Raw genomic sequence first — 23,413 nt, 5'->3', positions numbered from 1 at the left:
CAACCCTTTTAGCAACGTGGTCTTTCTTTGCAAGTATAATTGGGCTTGTGCCTCATACGGCGCCTCTTTGAGCTTTGGAAAATCCGCCAATTCCAAGTTAGAACTTGAGCCCTCGGCTACTTCTTTACCTTTACCTCCTTGTGCTCGTTTCATTACTCCTGAAAAGCAACATTTAATCACACAATTAGTATCCAAATAAACATTCACTCTACATGTATTTGCTCAAATAATAATCGTTCAAATTACAAAGCAATACATGCATTCTTAACTTCTATCTTCGAATCTTATTTCCACTACAATTACAAAATCATGCACTTTTAACTTTTAAAACATCCCACTTCATTACTTCTAAACTCCTAAAGCCATATATTATTTACTTATTCATGCTTGCTTCAAGAGACATCATACTTATGCCACTAACTTTCTTTATCATCATAAAGGTATGCAATAAACACAAAAGAAACTCACTTAACACAATACATAATTGCTTTAATCTTAAGAAGTCAAATCTAGTCAACTACTATCAAGTAATTTCTCAAATTCATTCTAAATCATGAAACAATTATGTGAACATAACCTAGCACATGCTATTAAACAAAACAATTCGAATTTAAACAATAAATCAACAAAACACTAACAATTTCGAACTTAGACATACCTTAAAACATCTTATTAGACAAACAAAATTAAATAAAATAAGATATGAACAAGCATACTAGCAAATTCGGACCCTACACAAACCCTAAACATAATTATCATCAACAATTAAAATTAAACAAAGAAAAAGAGAAAAGAACATAGGAATTGAAGTACCTTGATGAATGATTGAAACAATCTACTCAATTAGTGGCAAAATTGACCCAAACTTAAAAACCCTTAACTTTGGGTTTTTCTCAAGAACACCAAATTAATCTCAAAAAGTTTGATTTTGAGAATGGATTGATGTTTGGATGATGTTATGTTATGATTATTTGATGGATTATGAGTGGATTTGGTGAAAAAAATCAAAAAACTTGAGTTTTTAAGGGTGAACCGTCGACTAGCGGGTTTAAGAGAAGTGGGTTTTGAAAAAAAAAAAAAAATTTATAAGTGGTGAGCCCGACCCAGCCGCAAATTGCGATGGGTGGGCGTAATGAGGCGCCCGGCCGCATAAAACCACCGCCCCCATGCGCCATCTTTTGGACTGATTGGGTTTGTGAACAAGCCAACCGCAAATTGCGGCTGGCCACCATAATTTGCGGCTGGGACCCCTATTTTTTTTTCCGAATAGATGTCGGGATTAATTTTTCCTTTGACCCCCTCCCATACTTAGAGCAAAACATTGTCCTCAATGCTCTAAAATAGAGATAGTCCATAAGTTTAACCCGAATCCATCATAAATGTGGTCCTTTTTCCGCCCGTATGTACAAAAAATAATAATAAAAAAAATAAAAATAAAAGCTTACAAACTTTACAAGAGGGTGCGGTATTTATTTTCGAGTCGCGCACTCGACTCCTCCTCCATATTTAGCAATCGTTGGGATCCTTGACTCCGGTGGTGCTAGAGCCGAATCCATCTTTCATATGGAGAGTGATCATATTATCTTCATCTCTAATTATCAATGTCCCCGTATCAAAATCTAGTGACATCCTCGCGGTTGCTAGAAATCTACGTCCCAACACAATTGGAGTGTTTTTATCCGGTTCACAATCCATAATGAAGAAATCTTCTTTGTAACCAATACCGTGGATAATAAAAAGGACATCAACCGCAACCCCGATTGGGTCATCAACGATTTGATTTCCAAATCGGATACTCATATTAGTTCGAACCAACTCCCGAATGCCTATTGATTTTGCAATTTTGGATGGCATCATATTAACACTTGCACCCGAGTCTAACAATTCCAGGGGTTAACGGAGGTAGACCATTCTTGGACGCACGTGGACAGTTGGTTAGGGTTACCGCCCGTAAGCGGGTTGTGCCATACCCTGCTGATCCATTCGTGCGTAAGGTTTCCCGTTACGCACCATCTACTTCCGGTACTGCATCATATGCACCGTCTGCCCCACCCGCATTTCCCGTCATCGAGGAACTGACGAGGGAAGTGCATGCCCTCCGTGCTCGGGTAACTGAGCTCGAGGACCAGGCGTCCCACATGATGGACATCCTTTACCCACCGTCACCATAGGGCTATTGTATTAGATTTCATTATGTAATCTCGTTTGTAGTTTCATGTTTTACTCATGTATTGTACGAACCTTATGCGGATTGTTAACACCTATTTCCTTATGAGGTAAGGCTTAGTATGTCAACAAGAGACTAGAAGTGATCTAGCTTTTAGGAGGGCGGAGTGTTGCCGATTGATTTTTACCCTCAGGAAATAATCCCTGCAGACCCGGTTCACAAGTGTAGAAACTTGTGGGGTGGCTTAATCAATCTTTCATCCGTAGAGCGTAAGAATGCTAGCCGGATGACTTCTAGTGAGAGAAAGTAGAGAGAGAAAGAGAAGTGAAGTCTCAGCTCTCAAAGTTGTCAGAATATCTGAACTGTGTAAAATGACGACCCAAGGGGTCTATTTATAGTGTTAGATCCACCAGATTGCTCAGGGACACGTGTCAGATGATGATACGTTCTGTTACTCGCGGTCCGAAATTTATGCTGAAAGTGCCGTTCTTCGGCGAGGGCTTACACGCTAGGTGGCCTTCAGGGCTTACGCATGACGGAGCAGCCTGTACAGCGGAGAACGCTGGACGGACAACTCCACAAAACTGTTGTTTCCAGCCTTCCTGATGCTACTTTTATGCAACCATTATGCCTTTTATGTGTGTATACGATAGGATACACCATTAAGTCCCCCCAGTTTAAGGACTTAAGCATTTGAAAAATGATTAAGTTGTTAAACTTGTGATAACGCATGCCAACCAAAATCTTCACATTTCACCTTTTCCTTTCGCATTGGTAATCACACCACAGGCATTAAATGATAGGCGAATTTTACTGACAACATGATGATTGCTAAAATATCGCACGCGCCTCTTAGCTGTAAAAGGACTCTTCGATGTACTCACCTTTTTATCTTGTCCTTACACGTGTGTGGCTGAAAACAAAACCTTCAATTCACCATTAACTACAGCTGTTATATCTTCTTACTTTTAACCATCATAAACCCTAGCCGATAATTCGCGTTTACAACTTCCTTCTACGGTATTCATCTTCTTCCATTAATACCTTCTTTATTTTCTGTTTCATTAGAACATTAATGGCGGCCATAAAGGATGTTGCAGCTATTCCTAGCAGAGTAAATGAGAGATATTTAAGCGAGCTACTGCAGCATTTCCCTAGATTAGCTGGTGTTGAACCAGTGATTCCTACAATTAATGCCAGAGCCTGTTCACCGCCCCCTGGCAAAGTTGCCATTTATGGCCATTCAATCTTCAGATTTTGCTTACGTTTACCATTTACACCCTTCTTCTTAGAAGTTTGCAGATTTTTCGGTGTTGCTGTTGGTCAATTCGAACCAGCATCAATTCGAAAGATCTTGATTTTTGAAATGTATTGTCACGCAAGGAAAATTGAGCCATCAATTCGAATATTTTGTCATCTGGTACGCATAGCACGCCATGAAAATGGTTGGTTTACATTCAATAAAGTTCATGGGTTTCTGAAACCCGCAGTTGATCATCCTGGCGATAACTGGTATGCTTCATTTATTTTCATAAATGAAGATGTAATTGATAAACAATACTCAGCTACTCGAGTATGGCACAAATATTCGCATAACATTTCTGTTACCTTTCCAAAACTCGTCACCAAAGAAAATCTTTTGTTTAAGAAGATTAAAGCAGAACAAATTAATGATATTAAATATGGGGAACACATGCTTTCGCTGACATCCATGAGCCAAGATTGGGATATCTCTCAAGGTTATGCTTGTATTCTTGCTGGGAAAAAGAGTAAGCATTTACTTTTGCTATATATGCTTAAATAAAATGTTCTTCTGTATCTATCCATTTAATCATTGTGACACTTTAACTTTTTGCAGAAATTACTCCGCTTACCGCTATGCGATCATCATGTTATTCACAGCTTACTTTTAGCACTGAGAAAATTATTGATGATACCCCCAAAACAGATGAAGTGAGGGAGGAGGAAGATGAAGAAGAAGAAGAAGAAGACATAGGTATGAATTGGATTGCCTCTAGAGAACGTCGTACCTCGGGTAATGAAAATGACAACACTGAATTATACAAAATTCCATACCAAAACCTGTACTTGTTTTTACATACCCAGTACTGGTGGATTTTATAATCCAAACCCTTCCTTATATTTTATGCCACCTTTGAAATGTTGTGAAGCATATTGGAACTCTTTTATAAGTAACAATTTTCCTTTATCTCCAACAGCTAGTGCATCACATCAAGACACTATCTTAGTAACTCTTCCGCCTTCCGCCAAGAGGAGAAGAACTGGTCAAATTCCTTCATCATCTGCTCAACAGGGAGCTGGCCCTAGTTCTTCTCAACAACAAATTACGCTTCCCAATCTTGACACAAACATGCTCTCTTCTCTTTTAAAAGGACCACCACATTCGTATGAAGATTTCATGACTTTTCTGAATGCCATGGTGTGTCCTTTACTAGCGCAATTTTTTAGCAACTTATCTGATGCAGATGCCAAGAAAGTTAAGGCACAAAGCATTATTCTGAACATTGCTTCTGGTTTGAATGACCTTCAACGCCTATCTGATTTGCAGAACAGTGAAGTCACTACAAATAAGGAGCTATCTGCTGAAAAAGAGAAAGTAACCAAGGCTGAACGAATAGCCACATAGATGAAGAGGGAATACGAGACAATGAAGAGGCATTATGAAAATTGCAACAGTCAGGGGGCGGAATATAAGGAGAAAGTTAAAGTACTATCCTTTAGAGAAACACGGCATCTGAGAAAAATTGATGAACTAGTGAAGGAGAAAGAAAAATTAGTTGAGAAAAATATCATATTGAAGGAACAGCTTAAAGCCAAAGAGGAGAATGAAAAACGGATGATAACTGGCATTCCTGCACTTGTAGAGCGTGTCTTTAACTGTCAGGCACTATCTCACAGAATCCGTGAGTTTGTCCGCCTTGCAAAATCTGCTGAACGGTTAAATTTCTTCAACATTATGAAGAAAAACCTACCAGAACTTCCAAATCCTCTTCCTAAGGTAATCACATCAAAAATTAATGAAAATGCTATTTTAGAAGCTGATGAAGCCGGCGCCTCAATAGAAAATATAAAGTTTTCTGATCTTGAAAATCTGTGTAAAAGGCCGGATGTAACAATAGATGATGTATTGAATTACACTCCACAGAATGAATAAAACATTATGTTTTTATACATCTGCTTTTACATAACGCTTAATATTGCATTTAGTTATGTATATTAGAAAGATATGATGTAACTTAGTAAGATTATTATACTGAACAATGTTCAAGATACTGAGATTGTACGTTGCAATCATTATAGTTATGAATATTAAAAACATATTCTCCGCCATACGCCTTCCGTCATGAAATTCATGAGGAAAAGTTATGAATTATTTTCGCCTTCAGATATTTTGCTGGACACTATGATCCGTTTTCTGTTTTGTTTTGTATTTTGTGTATATGTGTCATGACATTTTTTGTAGATTCATTTCATCGCTTCGATGTTTTAGTGAGTTCTACATGTCTCACTATCGATACAACCATTTTGAGTATTATTGTACTTCTACCACCGAAAGACTCTCTTTCTTTCTGCAGGTAGGGATGACACACAGCTATGTGACACCTGAGCTAAAAAAAAATCCATGGCCGGATAAAATTTGAAAAATATTGCCATAAGAATAATTGCTATTATTCATATTTTTTAAAGAAATTTTTACATTTATGACTATATCTCATGCATTTAACAGTTGATCAAGCTGTCCATGCATATAGTGCTACGCATAAAATTTCTTTAAATTCATTGCATTCCAAGCTCTTTCATATTGCTCGCCGGAAGGAAAAGCAAGCATGTAGGATCCGTTCTGATTTACTTTCGTGACCTTATAAGGTCCTTCTCATTTTGGGGCTAGCTTTCCAAATTTGATTTGCCTGCTTGCTTCATTATCACGTAGTACTAAATCACCTACTTCAAATTGCACATGCTGCACTTTCTTGTTATAATATTTTGCCATTTTATGTTTGTGATCTGCTTGCCGGATGGCGGCCATCAACCTTCTTTCCTCCAATAAATTGAGATTCTCTCTTAACGCCTCAGAATTAACCTCAATATCAAATGCCATAATGCGTTGCGTTGGCACACATATCTCAGTCGGTATCACTGCCTCTGTTCCATACACCAGACTGAAAGGTGTTTCCCCCGTGCTCCGCTTTGGCGTCGTCCGGTGTGCCCACAATACATTTAGCAATTCATCCACCCATCCAGTTTGACTTAGACCTAATCGTGCCTTAATGCCAGCAACAATTTCCTTGTTGGTAACCTCCACTTGTCCGTTCGCTTGAGGATGAGCAACAGATGTAAAATTTTGTTTGATGCCCAGCTCTTCACACCAACTCCGAAATGGATTTTCTGCAAATTGCTTGCCGTTATCGCTAACTATTTCATTTGGCACCCCATAACGGCATATAATATCATGCCAAACAAATTTCTTGACATTTTCTCCTGTGATTTTTGCTAAAGCCTTTGCTTCAACCCATTTCGTGAAAAAATCGATTGCTACCACCAAGAACTTAGCATTACCAGTGCTCCTATTGAATGGCCCCACAATGTCAATAGCCCATTTACAGAACGGCCAAGCGGATGATACCGGTATCAAGTCATACTTTGGAAGACGCTGAATTGTTCCATGCATCTGACAATTCTCACATGTTTTGATGATTTCTGCAACATCCCGATAAAGTGAAGGCAAAAAATACCCTTGTCGCATGATCCGTGACGCCACAGTATGGAAACCGGAATGTTACGAACAGACTCCTTCATGCATTTCTTTGACCACCTTTAACGCTTCATCATCGGTTAGACATCTTAACAACGGACCATTGTATGATTTTCGATAAAGGACGCCACTAACTATTTCATACATTGGTGCAGTCACTCTTATTCTTCTTGCTTCCGCCTTATCAACAGGTAACCATCCGTCATGCAAATATCTCAAATACGGAGTCATCCAAGTTTCCTTAGCTTCTTCAACTATTGCAATAATTGGTTTTCCATGTATTGATTTCTCCTTAAGTTCTTCAACCAACACTCGTTTGTGCAAATGATCAAATTTTAACGTGGCTAACTTGCTCAAAACATCAGCTTTTTTGTTCTTATTTCGAGGGATTTGCACGACTTCAAGGTTATCAAATTTCTTTGAAATTGCTTCCACCAACTTTACATATTGCCTCATGGATACATCCCTTGCATCGAATGTTTCATTAACCTGCTGGGCAACAATTTGAGAATCAACATACGCTCGTAAATTTGTTATGCCCATTTCTACCGCTATGCGGAGGCCGGAGAGTAACGCCTCATACTCTGCTTCATTATTTGAAGCATAAAAATAGAATTTCAGTGCATAAGTATATTCTTCACCGTCTGGACTTGTTAAAACTAGCCCTGCACCTATTCCCTCTTCACTGGATGCCCCATCAGTGTGTAACTCCCACTCATGCTGTGATGGTGCCATTTTGTTGTCATACTCTACTTTTTCATTTGTCTCCAAGAGGAAATCTGCCAAAATTTGCCCTTTAACTGCATTTCGAGGAGCAAAATTGATTTCATACTCCCCCAACTCGATGGCCCATTTCGCTAAACGGCCAGATGATTCTGGGCGCCAGAGTATTTGCTTCAATGGTTGATCTGTCAACACTAAGATGGGATGACCTTGAAAATATCTTCGTAGACGTCGTGCAGTATGCACAAGGGCATAAACCATTCGGTGAAGTGGTGGATAATTTGTTTCACTAAGCTGCAACACCTTGCTAACAAAATATATGGGCATTTGCATGCCGCTCCGTTCTGCGATTAGAACAGAACTTATTGCTTCCTTTGAGACAGCTAAGTATAAAATTAGGGTTTCCCCCTCTTTTGGTGCTGTTAACGTAGGTAATGTTTTTAACAACTGCTTGATCTCTTGGAATGCATTTTCGGCTTTCGCCGTCCACATAAAATCTTTTTTATTCAAACAGCCCTTTAACACCTTCATGAATGGAAGTGACTTTTCAGCTGCTCTGGACAAGAATCTTGTTAATGCTGCTAGACATCCATGTAACCGTTGAACATCCTTCTTGCTAGTTGGTGACTTCATATCTTCAATTGCTTGAATTTTCTTAGGATTAGCTTTAATTCCACGTTCTGTGACAATATGACCTAAGAATTTTCCCTCTTCCACACCAAACGTGCACTTCTTGGGATTTAATTTCATGTTAATTTTTCGCAGAGATGCAAAAGTTTCCTGTATATCTCGTAACATCTTTTTTTCAGTATGACTTTTGATGACAATGTCATCAACGTAAGCTTCTAAGTTTCGCCCAATTTGATCCTTGAACGCCATATCAATAAGTCGTTGATATGTTGCTCCTGCATTCTTCAAACCAAAAGGCATTTTCATATAACAGAATATGCCTTCCGTCGTGTGAAAAGCCATTTTGTCTTCATCCTTTAAAGCCATCGGGATTTGATGATATCCCTTAGCTGCATCTAGAAAACATTTGAATCGATATCCTGCTAATGATTCAACCTTCCAATCAATTTCAGGTAAAGGATAATTATCCTTTGGACATGCTTTATTGATATCCGTGAAATCCACACACATCCGCCATGAATTATCCGATTTCCTAACCATGACCGGATTGGCTACCCATGTCTGATATTTAACCTCTCGTAAGATCCCAGCATCTACCAAACTTCGTACCTCATCACGAAGGAACTTGCTTCTTTCTGGCACCATGCCACGCTTTTTCTGACAAACAGGATGTACATTGGGGTTCACATTTAGCCTATGCTCTGCAATTTCCCTTGGAACACCGGTCATATCAGACGGCTGCCATGCAAAAATGTCTAAATTTGTTGTCAAAATATTGTATAATTTTTCTCTACATTCAGTGGACAACGTATGCCCAATTATGATTTTCTGATCTGGAAATTTAAGATTTGGTGAAATTGACCCATCATCGTGTATGATTGGCTTAATTACTGCCTTTGTTACTTGGGCACACTCAATTGACTTCTGTCATTCTGCATATAACGTTGCCACTCCGCCTGGTGTTGGAAACTTCATCATACCATGTACAGTTGACGTTACAGCTCCAAACGTCATTAAAGCAGTTCTTCCCAAAATTATGTTGTACTGTGAATTTGCTTTAACTACCAAGAACTCAATGTTGGCTGTACGTCATAGGGGTGGCTTGCCCAAGGTTACTTCAAGCAAAATACTTCCCTCAGACCACGATGGCTCACTTGTAAAACTTGCCAACGGCACATATGTTTCCTTCATTCCTTCTTGCACATCTTTGGGTAGCTGTATGAAACAATGTTCATACATAATGTCTGCTCTAGCTCCTGTGTCAGTGTAAATGTTGCGTATTAAGCAATTTGCAACTCGCGCTTCTATAACTACTGGACCATCAGATGGGTTTGTGTTACACATAGAAGGAAATGATATTAATTGTTCTTCCCAATCTTCTAATACTTCTGCCTTCCTTCGTTGTCCAGCTTTCCATGGATGTATCATGCCCACTTCTATGGGTATGAATTCATTATCCTCGCCGTTTTTATCAGTATTGGTGAGATGATTCGTCTTAATAATGGATGGTGCCATTGTCAACACCTATTTCCTTATGAGGTAAGGCTTAGTATGTCAACAAGAGACTAGAAGTGATCTAGCTTTTAGGAGGGCGGAGTGTTGCCGATTGATTTTTACCCTCGGGAAATAATCCCTGCAGACCCAGTTCACAAGTGTAGAAACTTGTGGGGTGGCTTAATCAATCTGTCGTCCGTAGAGCGTAAGAATGCTAGCCGGATGACTTCTAGTGAGAGAAAGTAGAGAGAGAAAGAGAAGTGTAGTCTCAGCTCTCAAAGTTGTCAGAATATCTGAACTGTGTAAAATGACGACCCAAGGGGTCTATTTATAGTGTTAGATCCACCAGATTGCTCAGGGACACGTGTCAGATGATGATACGTTCTGTTACTCGCGATCCAAAATTTATGCTGAAAGTGCCGTTCTCCGGCGAGGGCTTACACGCTAGGCGGCCTTCAGGGCTTACGCATGACGGAGCAGCCTGTACAGCGGAGAACGCTGGACGGACAACTCCACAAAACTGTTGTTTCCAGCCTTCCTGATGCTACTTTTATGCAACCATTATGCCTTTTATGTGTGTATACGATAGGATACACCATTACGGATGTATGCCACTTTCTTATTAATGAATGGAACTTAGTGTTGTTTAATTTTTGTACGGTGTTCTATTTACGTTACTGTATGATGATTTTGTGGTATCTGTATCTAGTTGCAATACTTAATTAACATGTGTTGTGTTGATTCCATGTTGGTTACCATATACTGTATTATTATTTATTGAATGCTGGATTTTGACTTAAGTCAAAATTTTTGTTTCGAAGATCAATGGAAAACGGTTCAAGAATTCTAAGGGAAGAAGTTCGTTTGGGAAACCGAACAAGAATCAGCATTTCAAACCTTGAAGCAGAAATTGACCACCGCACCTATCCTATCCCTTCCTGAAGGCAGTGACAATTTCGTCGTATATTGCGATGCCTCGAAAAATGGTTTTGGTTGCGTATTGATGCAAAGAGCGAAGGTCATTGCTTATGCTTCTCGTCAACTGAAGATTCACGAGCGAAACTACACTACTCACGATCTCGAACTTGGAGCCGTTGTCTTTGTGCTCAAATTGTGGAGACACTATCTTTATGGAACTAAAAGTACTATCTTCACCGACCACAAAAGCCTCCAACACATATTCGATCAGAAACAACTGAACATGAGACAGCGACGATGGATCAAGACGCTGAACGACTATGATTGTGAACTTCGTTACCATCCTGGCAAGGCAAATGTTGTAGCCGATGCCTTGAGCAGAAAGGAAAGAATGGTACCTCTTCGTGTCCGCGCCTTGAACATTACCATCCATTCAAATCTCAATAGCCAAATCCGAGTAGCCTAAGATGAGGCTCTCAATGAGGAGAATATTTCTCATGAATACTTGAACATTCTCATCTCTCGATTCGAGCTTAAGGAGACTGGACTCCGATACTTCGCCAGAAGAATTTGGGTGCATAGTTATAGGGATTTGCGAAGCCTCATTCTATATGAAGCTCACAAGTCAAGATATTCGATTCATCCCGGAGCTAGTAAGATGTACCACGATCTCAAAGAACAGTATTGGTGGCCTAATCTTAAGGAAAACGTTGCTACTTACGTTGGAAGGTGTTTGACTTGTTCAAAGGTTAAGGCCGAACATCAAAGGCCATCTGGGTTACTCCAGCAACCAGAAATCCCGCAATGGAAGTGGGAAAGGATAACGATGGACTTCATCACAAAACTACCAAAGACGATGGAGAGATACGATACCATCTGGGTTATCGTTGACCGTCTTACCAAATCTGCACACTTCTTAGCCATGAAAGAAATGGATACGATGGAAAAACTCGCTCAACTATACATAAAGGAAATTGAATCTCGTCATGGTGTGCCCTTATCGATTATTTCAGACCGAGATGCCTGTTTTGCTTCTAGATTTTGGCGTTCCTTGCAAGAAGCCTTGGGGACACGTCTCGACATGAGCACTGCGTATCACCCACAAATCGACGGACAAAGCAAGCGAACAATTCAAACTTTGGAGGACATGTAGCGTGCTTGTGTTATTGATTTCAGAAAAGCTTGGGAAAAGCATTTGCCGCTAGCCGAATTTTCTTACAACAACAGCTATCATTCGAGTATAAATGCCGCACCTTTCGAAGCGTTGTATGGCCACAAATGCCGTTCTCCTATTTGTTGGGCCGAAGTAGGCGAAAAGCAAATCATCGGACCCGAGTTAGTCCATGAAACAACAGAGAAGATTGTCCAAATTCAAGCGAGACTCAAGACGGCCCGTGATCGCCAAAAGAGTTATGCCGACCTTAAACGTAAAGACTTCGAATTCAATGTGGGTGACCGTGTAATGTTGAAGGTCGCGCCTTGGAAATGTGTAATCCGTTTTGGAAAACGTGGGAAGTTCAACCCGCGATACATTGGTCCTTTCGAAATCTTGGAGCGTGTTGGACCCGTTGCTTACCGTTTGGATCTTCCAACTCAATTGAGCTCAGTTCATCCTACCTTCCACGTATCGAATTTTAAGAAGTGTCTTGCTGAACCGGAACTTGTCATACCACTGGAGGAACTTACGATTGATGACAAACTCCACTTCGTGGAAGAACCTGTCGAAATTAGGGACCGTGAGGTCAAAACTTTGAAACACAACAAGATTTCGATCATCCGAGTCCGATGGAATGCCAAACGAGGACCTGAGTTTATCTAGGAACGAGAGGATCAAATGATGCAGAAGTATCCTCACCTTTTTCCAACTCCTCCATCTACCTCAGATTAAAATTTCGGGACGAAATTTTCTTTAACATGTGGGTAATGTAACGACCCTAGATTTTCCAACTTATATTATTAATAATTATTATTAATACTTGTATTTTAATAAATGTATTCTTATACATTTTCCTTGTCACCATAATTGACTTTCCAATGTCCCGACTCGTCTTTTCGACACGTACTTTTCACGAATAATATTTCAAATATTATTTACGTTCATAATTAATTATTATTAATTATTCCTAATTAACTAATGTAAGTAGTTAATTACTTGGGCTTTTTACTAATTTGTTGCATACTTATACATGGGCTTATGTTATTGGACTTGGACTATCAAGGCCCACCCTACATTACTTAATGGACTAATTAGTGAGCCCATTATTATGTTAGTGATTCATTAAGATTAAACAAAGATTAATTAAGGTGTAGGAGACAAAGATGTTTCAAGCATGCATGCACCACCTTCCCATGTATTTAACCTTATACACTTTCCTAGCAAACACCACCCTCTCACACATGAAAGAACAAAGGTTGACTACCCCTTTGGGAGCCCAAAACAGATCGGTTTTGGTGGGGAGGGAGTTCAAATTTTTTTTTTTGTTACATATATGCTAGTTTGAAACCCCATTTCACACATATCTTTCTTACACTTCTTTCTCTAGACTTTTTCTCTCTAAATTGTAAGTAAAATATTTTTTTTCTTTCTTCTTCCTTCCTTTAAAATCGCCAAGTATCATCGTCATTTCACTTGTTTGTTGTTTGTTGTTAAAGATCAAGCTTTCTAGTTTGTATCTTCATGAATCTTGCTTCTTCCATCCTTTGTTTGATGAGGAGTCAAGAACAAGGATCTAAACTTGTTAGCTTATGGTTCTACACTTGAAAAGTTATAAAGATCTAAAGTTCATAAGCTTTAAGATCTTACTTGTGTTCATGTTTTGGAAACTTAAGGTTTATTGTCTTAAGATCCAAGCTTTGACTTGAATCTCCTTAAGTATGAAACAAACATGAACTTGTAACTTGTAACTTTAGTTTATTTCTTCATCTTTTTTTTAATTCGTGATTGTATAATTTTGGTCAAGTATTACTAGTTAAACTTGATCTCATTCTTCTTGAACCCAAAGTTTAAACTTTGTAAGTTCAAGAACATGGAAGTTAAACTTTCTAGTTATAACTTCATACACTTATGTTGGATCTAAGTTTCTATAACTTATGGTCTTCCAAATTTGTCTAAAACAAAAACTTATAAGCTTATATACATTCTACAAGATAAAAACCTAAGTTTCATAACTTATGATTTTATTAAAGTGAAGATCCAAGTTCCATAACTTAGGGTTTAACTTAAGAACACTAGATCTAGACTTTTTAGTCTAGGATCTTCAAGATCTAACTAAGATCTAAGTTCTACAACTTAAGATCTTGTTTATTTAGTTTACATTCAAGTTTATAGCTTAATATTACTATTAGAACTCATGTATGTGTCGGATCTAAGATCTTGATGTAACTTTGGTTCATCAACCTTCTTACAACCCTTAAATGAGTTGTGCTATTTATCTTAGACATACACTAGTGTCATGATGGTCAAAACTTGGTTAAGGTGATGCAAACACATCAACGAGTTGTACACTTGAAGCTACAAGCATCAAGGATGAGAACCGTGATGAACATCAAGCACCAAGAATCCCACCGGAGTACTTTACTTACTGTTATCTGGGTCTGATCAAACTCCCTGGGCTACTGGAAAGTTGATTTCCAGTTATTTCGATTCGAGTAGATGATTTTCCGTTTAGGCCTCGCCTAAATCCGAAATACGGTTTAGGATTTATAGCCTTCCGAAAGTCACTACGCCCTTTTAACGTTGTGCTGAAATTTCTGACCTACTCGCACTTAAACCGTCGCCACGGTCAAACGAAGATGAGTTTGGTTCTGAAAATTGGTCAGTGGTTAAAGGACTCATATACGGAGCTATGGCCACTAGTCTCACCTCATTTCAGTCCGTATAGAGGTCGTGGCAGCTGAACGAAGTCAGCCCTTGTTTCGATCTCTATTCTTGATTGAAAACTTACTTTACTTTTTACTTATGTTGTTGAATGATGATGATACTTAAGACCTAATTTACATACTTTTAAACCTTTGGGAATGATTTACTGACTTAGTAACTTTTGACTTAGGTTGATGTGACGATCGCTCCAAATCCATATGGACGAACACGTCATTCATTGATTTCATTGCGAGGTATTTGACCTCTATATGATACATTTTGTAAACATTGCATTCTTTTGAAAAGGCACACCATAAATGAATATTTAAATCAAAGGTTTTCGACATCTGATGATTTCTACATATAGACAATCACCATAAATAATAGTTTACAACAGTACTTCCGTTGACAATGCAGTCAAAATAAGATACATGGTGATGATTTGGTGAATGCAACGTTTCCTTGAAAAATATGTCATGTAAGACTCCATGCACATAGCTTGTCTAACATCAAAGCAAACAGCGGAAGACTTCTAGGAAACCTGAGAATAAACATGCTAACAAGTGTCAACACAAAGGTTGGTGAGTTCATAGTTTTAATGTTTCGTATAATCTGTATATAAAGGTGGATCACAAGATTTCAGTTGTTTCATCCGAAACGTTTATCAAAATATTCTACAAAATTGAGCACCCTGATAACTAAACTTAACGTATATATAATTTGTACCCTTTGTATAATCATCTTAATAATACACGCAAACCAACGTGTACGCTTATCAAATAGCATACGTCCGTTAAAAGGCTAGCGCTCTAGCTCGGACGGGGATATCAAGCCCTATGGATCCATATACTACTACTCGCGCCCACCAGTTCTTATAACCGGCAGTTACTAGTTACCAAAGCTAAGGGATTTTCGGTTCAAACTCAGTGTAGAATTTAGTATGTACTTGTATCCATTGTTTTTAAAATAAAGTGCATGTATTCTCAGCCCAAAAATATAGATTGCAAAAGCAATTAAAAAGGGAGCAAATGAAACTCACCTTAGCAGCATATAAAGTCGTTCACCAAAATGTGATCGAAACACGATTACCAAATAACGGTAGATTTCAACGTATCAATATTGAGATTCAATATTGTAGGAAAGTACGTAGACGCAACAGAGATGATAAACACTAGGTTTGATTCACAAATATACCCCCGAACATTACCCATAATCTCCTTGGCAATAACCCATAATTTCCTTAGCTCTATCCCGCTTGAAAACATTTTGAAAGTGACACGCTCATGACCTCGTCGTAGTATTTTATGTATAATACTAATTAATAATAATACTACTAATAATATTAAGATTAATCATAATAATAATAATAATAATAATAATAATAATAATAATAATAATAATAATAATAATAATAATAATATAAATAATTAAATGTTTACGGAGTATGTGAAATAAATGAAATCAGAGTGCAGAAATCGATCAATTTATAGATGTAATCTGGAATCCATTGTCATGCGATCGCATGAGTTTCATTTGATATGGCCATGCGATCGCATGGCCAGCTGTACCTGGTCACAATGTTTTAACTTTTTGTTTGTCGACATAATTTAATAATAATATATATAATATATATAATTTAAATTAATTAATTATATATTATATTTTATTCCCGTGCTTAGTGGACTTGTAACTTTTGCTCCGATAAGTTGTACGTCATCACTCGACTTATGTTTCGGTTCCGGTTTTTTGAATGTCCTTTCGTACGCTGAGAAAAACTTGTACATTACATTTTGGGATACGTACCTTAGTCAAAATATAGCCTTAAATTATCCTTAAATTATATCACTCGAAGTATAACTTATACATTTGAGTGTTTTGGTCATTTACTTTTATAAATCATCGTCTCGCTATTTGTTAAAATACATTTTAAAATAGTTTTTACTGTAGCAAATTTACTGTAGCAATTCACTGTAGCAAAGTCAATTTCACTGTAGTAAATAGTGATTTTCGAAAACACTGTAGCATTTTGGGTACTGTAGCAATTTGAAAATACTGTAGCAAATTAGTGTTTTACTGGTTCATCTTAAACGCTTTAGTTAACTTATCTAAATATCAATCGAATCAATAAACGAATGTTACTATCGTTTACTAAATAACTTGAAATTATATATATGTATATATCTTTTTAATATACATAAATTAGTTTTTAAATACACATTGGAAGTTATTTATAAATAAATTTTAATAATAAATATTTCAACTTATCATGTATATTCAAATAGATATTTAAACCAATAAGTTTAATGTACGGTATCAAACAATTAATACATTGTTACCTTTTCAAGTTATAGTATATATGTATCTATTTACATATAATTGTTCGCGAATTGTCGAAAACAACCGAAGGATATTTAAATATATAAAAGTAGTTCAAAAATTTTGAGATTCAGTTTTATAGACTTTGCTTTTCGTGTCAGAAATGTTAATCATACAAAGATTAAGTTTAAATTTGGTCAGAAATTTCCGGGTCATCACAGTTGAGGACCTTTCGGACCAACTACTTGTTTACTTATCTCGTACCGACTTTACTACTTTTCACTGTGAGTTATAGCGTCTCTTTTTACTTTAACTATTTTGGGAACTGAGAATACATGCGCTTTTTACGTTTACATACTAGGCACGAGTACTAAAACTTTATATATGTGTGGGTTATATAACGGCATAAACTTTCCCCTTAGCTCGGTAATGTTTAGTCATTGGTTTTTGAACCGGTGAATGCGAATCTTAGATATGGATCCATAGGGTTTGACATCCCCACTCGGGCTAGTCGCGCTAGCATTTAACGGGTGTTTAATACTTCGTAAACTTACGCACTCGCCAAGTGTACTTTTAGGGGGTGATATTACGTTAAGTTAGTTACCAAGTGCCCACGGTTAAGCATATACTTTTCATACTGTTTTGAAATACTGAAATCTCGTGGCCTACCTTACGTTACTGTTAAAATTTAAACTATAGCTCACCAACATTCGTGTTGACATTTTTAAGCATGTTTTCTCAGGTTCTTAGAGGTTTGATGCTTCCGCTGTAGTAGTCTTGCTGTGTAGATGCTGCTTTTGTTAGATATGTCTCTGCATGAAACGTTTACCTTGCATTCACAAACTATGTTACTTTTGAACAATAAATTTGTAATGACCATTGGGTCTCGTACTTATGTTAATTGCTTCTATTCGTAGAAGCATACTATCGTTGTAAAACATTTGATGTTGGTTAAGACGTCACCCCTTTTTATGAATGCAAACTTTTTTTTAAAACAGCATATAGTGTTTGACCTTGTAATGATCCTGTTGTTGATGAACCGTACACGTTAATTTTGTACGGGGCGTCACACATTCCCCTCTCATGTTACTAGCGCCATCATAACCTTGACCACGAATTTTACTAGTATCAAACTCATATTGCAATAGTCTATTCCACAAATTTGCTTTAAGGGTAATTGCCGATGTGTCCGTAACATGCACCAAATCTAAAAATCTTTCCCTTATTATTCCATCTTTATCAATAAATCTTATAACTATGGCCATTTGTTCCCGCTTAGCCTCATCTCGTGCCTCATTTACCATAACACAAAAGTAAGAATCACCAACTTCATTTCGAATGTGTTTTTGAACCTTACTTGCAATAATACTCAATATTTCTTTTTGAATATCACCTGAAGTAAACTTTGAGTTAAAAGAAGCATTCTCTAGCACGACTTTCGCAACATCATCATTGTATGAAGCTAGAAGTTTTAACAACTCGATAAAATTACCACGATTATTTGATTCGGCAGCTTCATCATTCCCCCGAAAAGCACAAGTTTGGAATGTCAACCAACGAATTACATCCACCGAAGCTTTCAATCGTATACAGTTCTTCAAAACACCCTCGTCACGTCTCTTTTCAATGACATTTTGAATGTGTGCTTTCTGGTTCAACAGATTCTCACAAGATAAAAGGGCATCTTTATGTTGGGAACTACCAATATGCTCTAAAAATGTACAATTATTTCCATTATTAACTTTTTTCCACTTGTTGAATCCTATAACTGTAAAAGCATCCGAACCATTTCGAACATTTGGTTTGTCACTGAATAAGTAACAAATGAAACAATATGCAGAATCCGTTGTCGGAGAATACTCTAACCAATTCTGACAAATACTGAACTATGAGTATTGAAATCTACAAGTGTGTTTCTCCATACCTTTGCCAGGAATTCAAACGAACTTAAAAAGGTCCGACACTTAAATAACCTCGTCTTACTTGTTCTTTCTGATTGGGTGGAAACTTCCAAATTGATTGTCTTTTTCCGGGATCTCTTTAAGGAATTAGGATTCACTTCAACATTATTTGACCTTTGAGTTTCATTAGGATGCTCATTTGGTTCGTTATGGTGTTCATGTTCACCCGTAGAAACTTTGGAACGTTTATTCTCCTGATTTTCATCATTTGTTACGTCACTGGATTGTCGCTTAAAAAATGAAGTTATTTTTTTCGGTTGTGACTTTTTAGCTACTGCAAAAAAAAAAAATAAAAAAAAAATTAAAAATAAAAATAAAATATCAGTACATATTTATAGCAATATTCAATATATATAATATGGTTATAAATTTATCTATAGCTTAACCATTCTGAATACATCAATTGTGGAAGTTAACATAATAATAGCAATACAAAATCAGTACATATTCAATGTTATACATTTAGTAATCAAGTCAGTGAGTACAGAGTACATAAATAAATTAAAGCATAAAATTGTAAACTAAGACAATTCAAAGCATAAACATTGTAAACAAAGACTGTAATTCATAGCATACTAATATACCATTCAACTTCAATTTATTTATAACAATAGTATTAAACCTAAATCAATTAATAAAAGAATAAAGTATCACATAGTTATACGGAGTAATTGAAATCAAAATTACAAATAATAGGTCAGGAGTTATGTAAGAAGACAATAAATATATAGTAAAGTGACTTTGATCACCATCCATCTTCGCTAGATTACAAAAGATAAAAGTAGGTTGTATATTTAATTGTATCGATACAAGAGAGTTGCTAAGAAGATAGAAAATAAAAATAAAAAAATATATCTAACTTCTAAAACCCTTGAGCGAGTGGGTGTGGGTCGGTTATAATTTTTTTTTCAATGGGATGGGATATGGTGATGGCCCAATTATACACTTATCCATATTAAGCCCATAAAATAGTAAAATTGCTACATACAACAAAATTTGATGGGGTGGCCTGGGCCCTCTCCTGCCCCATATATCCTCGTCTCTGCTGTCGGAGTATCATCTTGATTTTAGTAATGAAGACTTTTCTAGGGGGCGTTTGGTTCAAGGATTTCATTTCTCAGGATTTGAAAACTCATGGGATTTGAAATCCTATATTCTGTTTGGTTTGAAGTTTTCAAATCTCAGAATTTGTAATGCGAACCCGAAACGGGAGCGCGATCGCAAAACGCAAAACCAAAATCATAAAGTGAATACAAAACGGGAATGCGACCGTGATACGCGAACCCGAAACCGAAATGCGAACCCGAAATCGAAATGGAACACGAAACGCGATCCTGAAACGCGAACCCGTAACACGAACCCAGAACGTGAACCCGAAACGTGAACCCGAAATGCGAACCCGAAACGCGAGCCCGAAACTCGAACCCGAAACACGAACCCTAATCACGTATCCGAAATGTGAACCCGAAACGCGAACCCGAAACGCGAACCCGAAACGTGAACCCGAAACTCGAACCCGAAACGCGAACCCGAAACGCGAACCCGAATTGAGAACCCGAAACGCGAACCCGAAACTCGAACCCGAAACGCAAACTTGAAACGGGAACCCGAAAAGCGAACCCGAAACAAGAACCCAAAGCGCAAAACGTAAATCGTAAATCGTAAAATCTTAGAACATGGGATTTCAAATCTCTCATATATACAAAGGATTTTCAAATCCTTCATCTATGGGATTTCATGGGATTTGAAATGTAAATCCCTCCAACCAAATCCTCCAACCAAACATGGGATTTCATGGGATTTGAAATGTAAATCCCTCCAAATCCCACGAACCAAACGCCCCCCTAAGCTTTTTCTTACCTAAAAAGGAAAATTAAAAGCTTTAAAAAATGTGTGAAATTAAAAAAAAAAACCTTTTTAAGGAATTGAGCCAGATACCTTTTTGATGCTCCGTATTTTGATCGCACCAGTGTAAAAATTAATACGGAGTATATTTTTCTACGAGTATTTATATTTATATTTCTATTCTATATTTTAAATATTAAACTAGTTTTTCAACCCTCGGTTCGCGCTGGGGTTCGGTTTCCAATGTATTTTATTATGTTTATTTTGCAAAATTATTTCGTGGCTAACGATGATGTTGTTGAAGCGGAACTCGAGTCAAACGAAAAGGTATAACGTGTCAAAGATTTAGATGTTATCTTAAATTAACAATATATGTGTATTTTCGCGTTTCGCTATGGACTTGTTGTCTTGTTGACTTTTTAAAATTTAACGCACTTAACTCGTTAACTTATATTAACACTCCGTATGATTTAAGAATAGAATATTTACTGAGTAATATTAAAAAAATTACTAAATAATTTTTAAAAAAAATAATAAGACCCATATGTATATGTTGTTAATAGATGATAATAGTTACGGAGTTCGTGAGGGAAAAATCAACGTGTATGAAAGGTGCAAATATTTAGCGTTTTTTAAAAAACGTTCGTTTTGCGTATATTTAGTGACATTGTGTTCGTAAAATTATTTCGAGCTTAACGATGGTGTCGGAAAAATTAACTCGTTGCGGGCGGGAAGATATGACCCGTTGAATATTTGAGTGGAGTTTATTTAAGATTTTTTTATGAAAATGTTGATTTGACACTTTACCCCCTATTTGGGGGGTCGATTTTAATTTTTGAACAAAGTAGAGGGGTTTTTTTGAAAGAAAAAAAAATAAAAAGACGAAAACGCCTTCAGTACACATAGTAAATAGTAAATATATAATAAATATATAAATATAAATTTATTAATATTAAATAAATGAAAAAAGTCTTACATAAACATAAATAAGCAATCCCAAAATCGCGATACTAAACCCTCGTATCTTCTTCCTTTTCCCCCATACGCAATAACCAGGTTTGTTTTCGAAAGTCTCAATCTAACAACTTAGTGTTCATTTTAACAGTGATTGTCGTTGTTTCGTTGAAATTAATTAAATTACTCTATTATATTTGATGCGAATGTGCGCATTTAATTTGAAAAAAAGGCTGTTAAAATACTTATGTAGTCTCTTATTGTGAACTTGATGATAAATTGATCTATGTCTCAGTTAACCTCTCACAATCAGAACGTAAACGGTGTTATGTTTTGCATTTGACAGATGTGTGCTTTAATTCCTATCCGTAATTTGTAGTTGCAATAATATTGTAATAATTATAATAATGATTAATGATAATGATAATATGAAATAACCAGATCCATGTAGTGACCAGCTGTAGTTTTGTTAATTTTGGTGGGTTGTTAGTTTACAGTGTCTGTTGCAAACAATATCATAAAAGAAGTTATTAGGAAATATGAATATCTTGTTGTAGTCTTTTAGTTTGTTTGCATGTTTACAATAGCGGTTAATGGCCTAGGTGAGGTTATGAGGATCGATGAAGCTGTTACTTTTGTGTTTTCATGTATTCCTACTTGCTATTAAGTGAAGTTATACTGTATTCGGTAAATTAATAAATCTTTATAAAGGTTTTCGGTTTTCCCTGTTCGGGTTATCGAGAGGGCGAGTATTTTTTACTCTGGTACGCGGCCTAACCGGATTAATCCGTGATAGGTAAATTAACGATCTTTATCTTATACTTATTGTCTTGTCTTATGTACTGTGATACTTTTCATGTGAAGATAGGTACATTCTTTGTATATATAATAATCCGAAAAGTGTTATGTATGAAGCTTATATAATTTTCACCCTAGTGGTTGCAGTTTTATCACTAATGGGTCAAATTGGTCAAAAGTTGCCCAAAAGTGTTATTATATGCATATACCATCCTCACTCAGTTTTTATAGCATCACTGAAATAATATTGAACACAAAATGTGTAAATTTTCAATTTTTATTCCTACAGCAGTGCAAAATGGGACAAGAACAAAGCAAAACCGTTGATACCCCTGTACAAGATTCAAAAACGGAAGACTCAAATTCTCCATCTACCGAAAAGTCTCCACCTTCAATGGAATCGTTACTTGAAGAAGCTACAGCGTTTGGTAACGAGGATGAAAGTGCATCATTGGAAGCCAAAGCTCAGAAAGCATTAGATTGCCCTTGTATTCAAGACCTTAAAAGTGGGCCCTGCGGGTCCCAGTTTACAGAGGCTTTCAAATGTTTTCTAATGAGCACAGCTGAAGAGAAAGGCTCGGATTGCGTGCAGCCATTTGTGGCGTTGCAGAAATGTATTCAGATCAATCCCGATGCGTTCTCGAAGGATGTATTGGAAGACGATGAAGCCGAGGCACATGAGAAGGAAACAAAAAGCGAGAAGCCAGTTGAAGATTACAAAATTATCCCTCCTAGATGGGCGCTAGAATCACCGAGTCCAAAACCTAAGCTTTAGTAAGATCTTACTCATTTTTTGCAGCTCATTATTTAAAACCTTTGTCATTAGAAAGATTTGACTTTATAAAGATGTGCTGTTCTAATGTAGGCAGCCTACAGAAAGAGCTACAGATAATGATAGATGTTGGTTAATGTTCTTCTTGCATTTGGTCTGTTTTTTTTTTTTTTTCTTTTTCTTTCTGAAATATAATGTGTCT

At 36.9% G+C, this 23,413-nt stretch overlaps 1 protein-coding gene across 2 annotated transcripts; it reads left to right on the top strand.

Moving 5' to 3' along the window:
• The first annotated feature begins 21,649 nt into the window (after window positions 1-21,649).
• LOC139898097 (mitochondrial intermembrane space import and assembly protein 40 homolog) lies at window positions 21,650-23,413 on the top strand. 2 transcript variants are annotated; one of them, XM_071880809.1, is made up of 2 exons: window positions 21,650-21,743; window positions 22,729-23,413. In XM_071880809.1, exon 2 carries the CDS (start codon window positions 22,738-22,740, stop codon window positions 23,212-23,214), a length of 477 nt encoding a protein of 158 aa, XP_071736910.1. In that variant the 5' UTR covers window positions 21,650-21,743; window positions 22,729-22,737; the 3' UTR covers window positions 23,215-23,413. The 2 variants fall into 2 exon arrangements, with proteins under 2 accessions (XP_071736910.1, XP_071736911.1); XM_071880810.1 differs by having other exon boundaries at window positions 21,657-21,743; window positions 22,732-23,413.

Source organism: Rutidosis leptorrhynchoides, chromosome 3 (genome assembly GCF_046630445.1).
Source record: "Rutidosis leptorrhynchoides isolate AG116_Rl617_1_P2 chromosome 3, CSIRO_AGI_Rlap_v1, whole genome shotgun sequence".
NCBI classification, from domain to species: domain Eukaryota; kingdom Viridiplantae; phylum Streptophyta; class Magnoliopsida; order Asterales; family Asteraceae; genus Rutidosis; species Rutidosis leptorrhynchoides.
Note: the sequence above shows the minus strand (reverse complement) of the source record. Positions and strands in the feature narration are given on the sequence as shown.

Excerpts from the sequence above, each read along its gene's own strand:
- LOC139898097 (XM_071880809.1), top strand. The coding sequence starts at position 22,738 with ATGGGACAAGAACAAAGCAAAACCGTTGATACCCCTGTACAAGATTCA.